The sequence below is a fragment of the Elephantulus edwardii genome, unplaced genomic scaffold (assembly GCF_000299155.1).
Source record: "Elephantulus edwardii isolate Elephantulus edwardi_28Jun2011 unplaced genomic scaffold, EleEdw1.0 scaffold00184, whole genome shotgun sequence".
Classification (NCBI taxonomy): domain Eukaryota; kingdom Metazoa; phylum Chordata; class Mammalia; order Macroscelidea; family Macroscelididae; genus Elephantulus; species Elephantulus edwardii.
The window spans coordinates 4,976,173-4,986,790 of NW_006399934.1; the positions used below are offsets into that span (position 1 = coordinate 4,976,173).

Below are 10,618 nucleotides of genomic sequence, written 5' to 3' on the forward strand. Positions count from 1 at the left end.
CCCCCAAAGAATAATGTGGGACTATCAAGAGATATAATATGCACATAATCAGAATCCCAAAACAGGAAGAAGCAAGTAAAGGCACTGAAAAAGCTGTGGAAGAATTACTAGAAGGAAACTTAACCAGGCATAACAAAGAATGAAAGAATACATATTCAAGAAACTGAGTTGAACACTGTATAGAACTGACCCCTCCAAAAAAAAAAAAACACACAACACAAACCTCCAAGGCATATCATAGTCAAATTAGTCAGTATGAAAGATTAAGAAGAGAATTCTGAGAGCAGCAAGGAAGAAACAAAGAATAACCTATAAGGGAAAGCAAATAAGACTAAGTGCTGATTTTTCCAGCAGAAATCATGAGAGCAAGAAGACAGTGGAATGACATAGATCAAAAACTCAAAGAATGCAACTGTCAACCAAGAATACTGTACCCAGCAAAATTATCCATCAAATATGAAGGAGAGATCAAGATATTCCCAGAAAAATGATACTAAGGGAGTTTATAAAAACAAGACCAGTGTTGCAGGAAACACTGAGAGACATCCTTCTTACAGAGGTGCCACAGAAAGCAGTATGGACCAACCTAACTAGCAACAGCACCAGAAAGAACTGAATAAAATGATAGCAATAAAACTTTGCCTCTCAAAAATCACACTGAATATGAACAGTTCAAATGCACAACTGAAGAAAAAAAAATGAGAAACAGATTGGATTAAAAAAAACCCAAATCCATCAATACATTGTCTACAAGAGACACACCTGAAAAAATGAAGATGAAGAAAGACTAAAAATAAAAGGGTGGAAAAAAATATACAGAGCAAATGGCAACCAGAAAAACAAAGAAGTTTTGATATTAATCTCTGATAAAATAAATTTCAAAGCTAAAGCCATCACAAAGGACAAGGAAGGTCACAACATAATGATTAAAGGATCAATAGAACAAGAGGACATAACAATAATAAATATTTATGCAGCACCAAATGAAAGACCTGCACAATATAGAAAACAAGCATTAACAAAAAACTGAAAAAGAAAATAGACATCACTACGATAGTAGTTGGAGACTTCAATATACCACTCTCAAGAAAAGATAGAACCACCAGAAAGAAACTCAACAAAGACACTGAAGAATTAAACCACACAATAAATCAACTCAACCTCGTAGAAATTTATAGACTAATGCACCCCCCAAAAGCACAGTACACCTTCTTCAATGTGCATGGTACGTTCTCCAGAATATGTCACTTTTAGGTCATAAAGCAAGAATCAATAAATTAAAAACGTAGAAATAATACAAAGCATCTTCTCAGACCACAATGCTACAAAATTAGAACTTAATAACAAAAGGATAAAGGAGGAAAAAAACATACATTTGGAAGCTGAACAACACATTGCTTGAACATGAGTGGATATTAGAAGAAATAAAAAATGAAATTAAAAAGTTTTTTGAAACGAATGAAAACACCACTTACTAAAACCTCTGGTTAACCGTGAAAGCAGTAATCAGAGGTCATTTTATAGCAAAAAGCAAACATATCAGAAGGCAAGAAAAAAATGACCTTTGACTCTAACTCAACGTCTCCAATAAATTGAAAAAGAACAAGAGAACCCAACATCCTCTAAAAAATTGAAAATTATAAAAATTAGAGCAGAAATAAATGAAATAGAAAACAGAAAAACAATTGAAACCATCAACAAAACTAGGAGCTGGCTCTTTGAAAAGATTAATAAAGTCGACAAACCTCTAGCAAAACTAACAAAGAAAAAAAGGGAAAAGACACAAATAATCTGAGTAAAAGATGAAACAGGCAATGTCCCAATGGAGCCAACTAAAATAAAAAGGCTAACAATGGAATATTATGAAAAACTACACTCAAACAAATATGGAAACCTAAAGGAAATGGGCAAGTACTTAGAAATTCACAACCTACAAAACCAGGCCGGATGCTGATTGTGGGACAGACCACCAACTACTCATAAGCAAGTTCAAGCTGAAGTTGAGAAAAATTAATTCAAGTCCATGGGAACCAAAATTTGACTTTAAATCTGCCCGACTCGAATTTCAAAGCCATCTCAGGAACAGGTTTGAGGCCCTGAGCACCAATGAGCGTAGACCAAATGAGCTCAGAGAGGTTATCAAGAAAATCATCCTTAAAGAATGCAAAAGATCATTACAAAGACTGAAAAAGAAGAAAAGACCAAGGTGGATGTCAGATGAGACTCTTGAGTATTGCATTAGAGCTCCGAGAAGCCAAAGCTAAAGGAAGAAACCAAAGAACTGAACAGAAAATTTCAAAAGGTAGCTCAGGATGACAAAGCAAGATATTATAATGAAATGTGCAGAGAGCTGGAGTGAGAAAATCAAAAGGGCCAAACTCGCTCAGTGTCTCTTAACCTGAAGGAGTTGAAAAACAAATTCAAGCCACGGGTGGCAATACTTAAGGATACTTTGGGTAGAATGTTAAATGATCCAGGAAGTATCAAGAGACGATGGAAGGAGTACACAGAGTCACTGTATCAGAAGAAATTAGCTGACACAGAAGAATTTCATGAAATAACATATGACCAAGAGCCTATGGTGATGAAGGAGGAAGTTCAAATTGTTCTGAAGAAATTGGCAAAAAACAAGATTCCAGCAGTTGATGGAATGCCAGTTGACATATTTCAACAGACAGATACTGCCCTGGATATGCTCACTAAGTTGTGCCAAGAAATCTGGAGGAGAGCCAGCTGGCAAAGTGACTGGAAAAGATCTATATTTGTTCCCACTCCAAAGAAAGGTGACCAAACAGAGTGTGGAAATTATTGAACAATGTCACTAATATCACATGAAAGCAAGATTCTGCTGAAAATAATCCAAAAACATTTGGAACAATATGTCAGCAGAGAACTGCCAGATGTGCGGGCTGGATTTACAAGAGATCGTGGTACTAGGGATATCATAGCTAATGTTAGATGGATTTTGGCAGAAAGCAAAGAATAGCAGAAGAATGTCTATCTATGCTTTATTGACTATGCAAAGGCTTTTGACTGTGTGGATCACAACAAGCTGTGGCTGTCTCTGAGAAGAGTGGGAATCCCAGAACATTTGATTGTTCTAATCTGAAACCATGGTTCAAAATTGGGAAAGGCATATGCCAGGGAAGTGTCCTACCTCCATACCCTCTCAACCTGTACGCAGAACAGATTATCCGAGAGGCTGGGCTCTAGGAGGAGAAGTGATGCTTCAGGATTGGTGGAAGATCTATTAACAATCTGCATTATGCAGATGACACAACCCTGCTTGCTGAAAATGAGGAGGACCTGAAATGTCTGCGGCAGAGGGTCAAGGACTGCAGCCTTCAGTATGAATTGAAGCTCAATGTCAAGAAGACAAAGATTCTCAGCATTGGACCAATTGGCAGTGTCAGGATGGATGGTGAAGAGATTGAGGTTGTTAACAACTTTAGTCTATTTGGCTCCAAGGTCAACACTCTCGGCACTAGCAGCCAGGAAATAAAAAACAGTATTACAATGGAAAAGTCTGTTTTTAGGGACCTCTCTAGGGTACTGAAGAGCAATGGTGTCACTCTAGAGACTAAGGTGCAGCTGATACAGGCTATGGTCTTTGTAATCACTTGTTGTGCATCAGAGAGTTGGACAACGACTAAGGAGGATCAAAGGAGAATTGCTACCTTTGAGCTGTGGTGCTGGATAAGAATATTGAATGTACCCTGGACTGCCAAGAAAACAAACAGATTCATCCTGGAGAGGGTTAAACCAGGCTGCTCCTTGGAGGCAAGGATTCTGAGGCTTTGGACATGTTGTAAGGAGGGAGAGGTCCTTGGAGAGGGACATCATGCTTGGGAGGGTAGAGGGACAGCTCAGAAGGGGAAGACCCTCTATAAGCTCGATTGATTTAGTGACTGGGGTAATCCAGACGGGTGTGTCAGAGGCAGTGTGATTGGCACAGGATAGAGCAGGGTTTAGGGCTCTTGTACATAGGGTCGCTATGATTTGCAAGTGACTCGATGGCATATAACAATAACAACAATGCAAAACCTATACTTGGACAAAAAGCCAGTCATCAGAACAGAGCAAGGAGACACTACATGGTTCAAAATCAAGAATGGGGTCCTTCAGGGATATATTCATCTCCATACCTTTTAAATCTGTATGCAGAACAGATCATCCAAGATGCTGGGCTGTATAAGGAGGAATGTGGCATCAGGGTTGGTGAAAGAATCATCAACAACCTGTGTTATGCAGATGACACAACCCTGCTTGCTGAAACTGAGGAGGACCTGAAGCACTTGCTGCAGAAAATCAAAGACTGCAGCCTCCTATATGGATTGAAGCTCAACATTAAGAAAACCAAGTTTCTCACCGCTGGGCCAATTGACAGCATCAGTATGGATGGTGAAGAGATTGAGACAATTAAGTTTTAGTTTACTTCGTTCCACAGTCAACAAACACTCTTGGTAACAGCAGCCAGGAAATCAAGCGACAAGTTACATTGTGAAAGTCATCTGTGAGGGACCCCTCAAGAGTACTGAAGAGCAATGACTTCAGGTTGAAGACTAAGGTGCACCTGATCCGGGGTATAGTCTTCTCAATTACATTCTATGCATTAGAAAGTTGGACAGTGAATAGGGATGATAGAAAGAGAATCAATGCCTTTGAGCTGTGGTGCTGGAGGAGTGTTGAATATACCATAGACTGCTAGAACAAACAGGTTTGTCCTAGAGAAGGTGAAGCCGGAATGCTCCTTGGAGTCAAGGATTCTGAAGCTTCATCTGACATACTTTGGGCATGTTGCAAGGAGGGACTGGTCCTTGGCGAGGGACATCATGTTTAGCAGAGTGGAGGGGCAGCACAGGAGAGGAAGACCCTGGATGAGATGGATCGATTCTGTGACTGAGTGGTTGGAATTAGTGCATTTGAGATGGCTAGGTTAGCACAAGAAAGAACAGCATTCAGGGCTCTTGTACATAGGGTTGCTGTGAGTAGCGAGCGACTCGATGGCACATAACAACAACAACCTAAACTGATGCAAACCAAAATAAACACCTAAACAGACTCATTAGAAAAGAAGACATTGAAAAGGTAATAAAACAAATTCCAGCCAAAAAAAAAAAAAGCCCTGGACCAGACGGTTTTACAAGTGAATTTTATCAAACATTCAGAGAAGAAATGTCACTAATTCTACATAAACTATCTCAGAAAATAGAAAATGTTGGAATTCTCCCAGACTCAGTCTATGAAGCAAACATATCCTTGATACCAAAGCCATGTAAAGACACCACCAAAACAGAAAACAATAGTCCAATATCTCTCATGTACATAGATGCAAAAGTCCTGAATAACATCCTGGCCAAAAGAATCCAAAGATACATCAAAAAAATAATTCACTATGACCAAGTGGGATTCATAATAGGTATGCAAGGATGGTTTAACATAAGAAAAACAATTAATGTAATTCATCATATAAACAAAGCAAAAAACACGAAACCACATGATCCTATCAATTGATGCAGTAAAGGCCTTTGACAAACTCTAATACCCTTTCCTGGTTAAACACTCAACAAAACAGGATCAGAGGGGAATTTCTTCAACATAGTAAAAAATATATATGCAAGCCTGAGAGTCAACATTGTTCTCAATGGAGAGAGATTATAGGCATTCCCTTTGAAAACAGGACCTAGGCAAGGATGATGACTATCACCTCTCCTATTCAATATTGCATTGGAAGTCTTAGTGATAGCAATAAGGCAAGAGAAGAAAATAAGAGGTATCAAAATTGGCAAAGAGAAGGTAAAATTATCTCTATATGCAGATGATATGCTAGTATACTTAGAAAACCCTAAAGACTCAGGAAGAAAACTACTGGACATAGTTGACCATTTCAGCAAAGTGGCAGGATACAAGATCAACATACAAAAAAAAAATAAATAAATAAAATAAACTGGATTTCTTTACAGTGACAGAGAGAATACAGAGCTGGAGCTAAGAAAAACAATATCCTTCACAATAGCTAATCACAAGATTAAACACTTGAGAGTAAATCTAACGAGAAGCACAAACAATCTATTCAAAGAAAATTACAAAACATTACTATAAGAAACATAAAGAGACCTGGAGAGGGAGGCAAATGATTTTAAAAGTAGTCACCAAGTCAATCACCTTATTCAGGGTCTCTCTCTCCTTTGCTAACCATCTGCTTTTCTGAACATTATGCTTTTCTCCAAGGACTGGTCCCTCCTGATAACATGTCCAAAGTATGTGAAATGTAGTCTTCCAACTTTTGCTTCTAAGGAGCACCTGGGTTGCACTTCCTAAACTTGTTTGTTCTTTTGACAGCCCATTATGTATGCAGTATTCTTCTCTAACACCCCTATTCAAAGGCATCAATTGTTTGGTCTTCCTTATTCATGGTTCAACTTTCACATCCATAATAAGCAATTGAAAGCATAACAATTTCAGTCAGATGCACCTTAGTCTTTACTCAGAGAGATTTACTTGAAGGAAATAATTCACACTGTTTTGAAGACTGGCAAATCCAAAAACTATGAATATGGTCTTAGGTTGGAAATTTATCTTGATTTATGTGGCTAATGAACCTAAACACTATAATTTAAATAGGCTTACTATTCACAGGTCTGAATGCCCTCAAATCTTCAACTATAAGTCTGATAACAGACTGTTGTCTCATGTCTGAAACACCAGACATCACCAGGTGATGACAAATTGGGTGCAGGATTAAGAGAAGCTGAACTTTACTAGAACATCCACATATGTTGAATGCACACTACATCTCTAAGGAAACTCCTCTTTCAATCGATAAGAGATCACATCATTGATAGGAATTACAACATATTTACTGTACCAAACTACTGAGAAATGTCAAAGTGACATAAAACCTTTGTATATTTCCTGTTTAGAAAAATTCTTCTATTTTCTCTAAAATTATATAGTTTATTTAAGAAAAAGAAAAAATGTCCACAAGGAAACATTTTATTATTTACAGCTACATATTTATCAAACAGATCATAGGAAAGACAAGAAGAAAGTTACAGATAACAAGACTGGATGGAGAAAATACTGTTAACATTGGTTTTTTTCCCTTAGTTATTTGTGGTTTCCACTCTATAAGCTGTTTTTAGCTTGCTTTGGTACTATAGAAATTTTTCAAATTTTTCAGATAATAAATATCATTATAAATTATCTCCAATACTTGTGGATAATTTCTATTCATAACTGTAGCAAAATTTTAACCAGTCAATTATTTTTAATGTTTAAGATGTTTCTGTTGTTAATACTATGCACACATACAAATAGAAACTCCTCAGAAGACAATTAAGTTTAAAAAATTATTTAGAAATTTTGTAGTAAAGTATGGCTGTTAGCCCAAATATATGTCTAGTCTTTATAGAGCATTAGTACTATTACCTGGTAGAAGAATTCTAATTAGAAATACTATACTGTCATAGAAGTTTTAATTGTTTTCTTTTGTAATAACCATGAATTCATATGGTAGCAGTCACTGCAACTCTTAAACATGCTACAACGACTGTATCTGTAGCTAATAATCACTCACATATTGAGTGTTAATTTAATATTTCCCTGAGATTGTGATGTCCAAGCCAAGGCTATATTAATAATATCTAACAAGTTCCTACCAAGTATTTGTCAACTTAAGGGGCCCGAGTATGACCTGGAGGAACTATGACATTCAAATAGTTTTAGATATCTGATTTTTCCAAAGTAGAATTCTAGACTGGATTTTTTTTCCCAAGATCTTCTTGATTCACAGAAACTTAAAAAAATTTCAGTTAGAAATTATTACCTAATAGAATTATTCTAGCTACAAATACTATATGCTAATAGAAGGTTGAATTTATTTTTTTATTGAGCCACTGAATTGTTTTATAGCCATATTAATCCATCTTAAAAAATCTGTAGATGAATTATCAATGTAATGAGCTGAAATTTATTTGTATATTTTAAATATTATTATTGCACAAAGTTTTGAAAATGATTCATGCCATTATTATAGTTCAAGTTCCTTCTCCCATCCTTAAATATAGGTATGGTTTCTCTTTCTTTTACAAAGCAATGCCATCACAGGAATTCTTGGTTGAAATGTCCCAAATCCATAACAAATACTACTGAAACATCAGAAAATGCTTTTCTTAGTAGGTTTTTATCATTTTCTAGATTCTACAATCAGAAAAAGTCCTCTTTGTATCTATGATATACCAATAATTAAAGCTGAACAAATTATTAGATCATTTTTTAAGATGTAGTGTACTTTATTTAGTTATTTAAAAATTAAAATGAATAGGGGATAGATATATGTGGAAACATTCCCTCTTGTGAACAGAGTTGAAGTCAAGTAGCCTTCTCAGGGGTAAGAAAACATCTAAGAGTGTGTAGCAAGAATTTGCAATCCTTCTAAGATATGACCTGTTATTTTCTACTGAGTCTTGGCCAAAATATTTTGGACAGCCTATCTAGTATGGGACTCATTTTTAATTTTCCAGCAGCAAATTTCTTTTTAGATTTCAATAATCCAAAGCTTAGGTCTAATCACAAAGATATCTCCAAAAGTGGAATTGCAAGTATTAGAGAAGCTACTTACAAGACAGGTAGAAGAGAGTACAGATTTTGCCTTTGTCTTACTCTTGGGCTGTGTTTTTCCTAGAGCAGATTTCAAGAGTTCTCACATACCTAGACATGAGTGAAAACCTTTTTTCTCTCCAGAATTCTCCAGAGGGCTGCTCTGACTTCCTTGTTCCGTAAACTATAGATGATGGGGTTAAAAGTGGATGTTACAAGTGTATAAAAAAGAGCTAAGAGTTTGTCCATTCCTGGTGAATGGTTTGCTTTGGGTCTTAGGTAGGTGATGGATCCTGAACCAAAGAACAGTGTTACTACCAGTAGGTGGGAAGAACAAGTGGAGAGAGCTTTATGGCGGCCTTCAGGTGAGGGCATGACCAGCACTGCAGCTAGAATTCTGCCATAGGAGGCAATAATCAGTACAAATGGACTGGAAATGCAAAGGGTTCCTACAACAAAGACTGCAACCTCAATGTGGGCGGTGTCACCACAAGCAAGTGCCAGAATGGGTGGGAGATCACAGAAGAAGTGGTCTATCTCACAGGGGCCACAGAAGTCCAATGAGAAAACATAGTTTGTCTGGACAAGACCAACCAGGCATCCCACCCCCCAAGATATCATTGCCAAATTGGCACACATCTCATGACTCATTCGTGTTGCATAGTGGAGTGGGGAGCATATGGCCAGATAGCGGTCAAAAGCCATGGCAGCCAAAAGGCAACATTCACTGATACCAAATAATAGAAAGAAAAACATCTGTGTGGCACAACCCACCCGAGAGATCCCTCTGGCCTCACTTACAAGGCTCTGCAGCATCTTGGGTATGACAGAGCAAGTGTAGCCAATCTCCAGGAAAGACAAGTTGGCCAGGAAGAAGTACATGGGAGTGTGCAGCACTGGGTTGGTACAGATGGTGAGGGCTATGAGAGCATTTCCTGTCAGAGATGCTAAGAACATGAGTAGGATGAGGGTAAACAGGAGGAAACATTGTTCAGTGACCTCAGAGAATTTGGCAAATGCAAAATGTTTGACAGATATGCCATTTTCCTGCCACAAGGAACAATTGAGGTTCATGATCTGAAAAGAAGAAAGCAAAATTGTCAGAAGGACTACTGCACATGAGAGAGAGAAATTTATATGACTTTTAAAAACTATTATTTTATTTTTACCTTTTTTCCTTATAAGTTTTTTTTTAATTTGTATATATATTTCACAGATTCCTTCATTCACATGGTGTTTCACATGATCAATTGTCTTATAAAATTAATCTATGCCTATAATTATCTTTTTCAGATCCCACTAGCTCTTTCCTAATTCCTTTCATCCTTTCTCCTGCCTAACAAACTCAGACCTTGAAACTTCACTCCATCCCCTCACCATCAGCCTACCTGCTCCCTACCCTTTCCTCTTTGGACATTTATACACATCTTACTAGTTATCCTTTTTTTATAATAATGATTTTCTACAATCTTTGGCCTTATAAGACTAAGTTTACTCAGCATAGTTTTCTTTGTCCACAAGTTTTCTGTATTCTAAAATTAAAAATTCAAACATTCTAAAATTGTACTCATTCTCCAAGTTCAAAAACGAGTCTCTCCTATGTTCACTATCCTAGCAAAAAGGTTAAACATTGACTTAGTTACCAAACATAAAACAAACAAACAAAAACAAAATCTCACAACAAAACCAAGGCAATTCTGTCTTCACGCTGTTTCAGCAGTTGTGAAATACAATGGTACAATTAAGGAGCTTTGGTGGCTTAGTGGCAAGAAGCTGTGCTGCGATCCCAAAGGTACACAGTTCTAATCTACCAGGTGCTCTGGGGGAGAAGGATGGACAATCTGCTCCTGTGTGTTTTACTGCCTCTGAAAATTCACTGAAAGGTCAACTATGATTCAGTTCTGACTCAGTTTTCATATATGTCATCTTTCCATGATGATATTGATTTTATTTCTTCATTCACTAATCCAGCACATTTTTTATCAGGTAATGTCTATTTGACAGTTAACTATTTCAG

The 10,618-nt window shown here is 37.1% G+C and overlaps 1 protein-coding gene across 1 annotated transcript; it reads right to left on the reverse strand.

The window, feature by feature from the left end:
* Window positions 1-8,712: 8,712 nt before the first annotated feature.
* Window positions 8,713-9,675, reverse strand: LOC102852156 (olfactory receptor 10A4-like). The gene has a single exon (XM_006896303.1). It carries the CDS (start codon window positions 9,673-9,675, stop codon window positions 8,713-8,715), a length of 963 nt encoding a protein of 320 aa, XP_006896365.1.
* Window positions 9,676-10,618: the final 943 nt, after the last annotated feature.

Excerpts from the sequence above, each read along its gene's own strand:
- LOC102852156 (XM_006896303.1), bottom strand. The coding sequence starts at position 9,675 with ATGAACCTCAATTGTTCCTTGTGGCAGGAAAATGGCATATCTGTCAAA.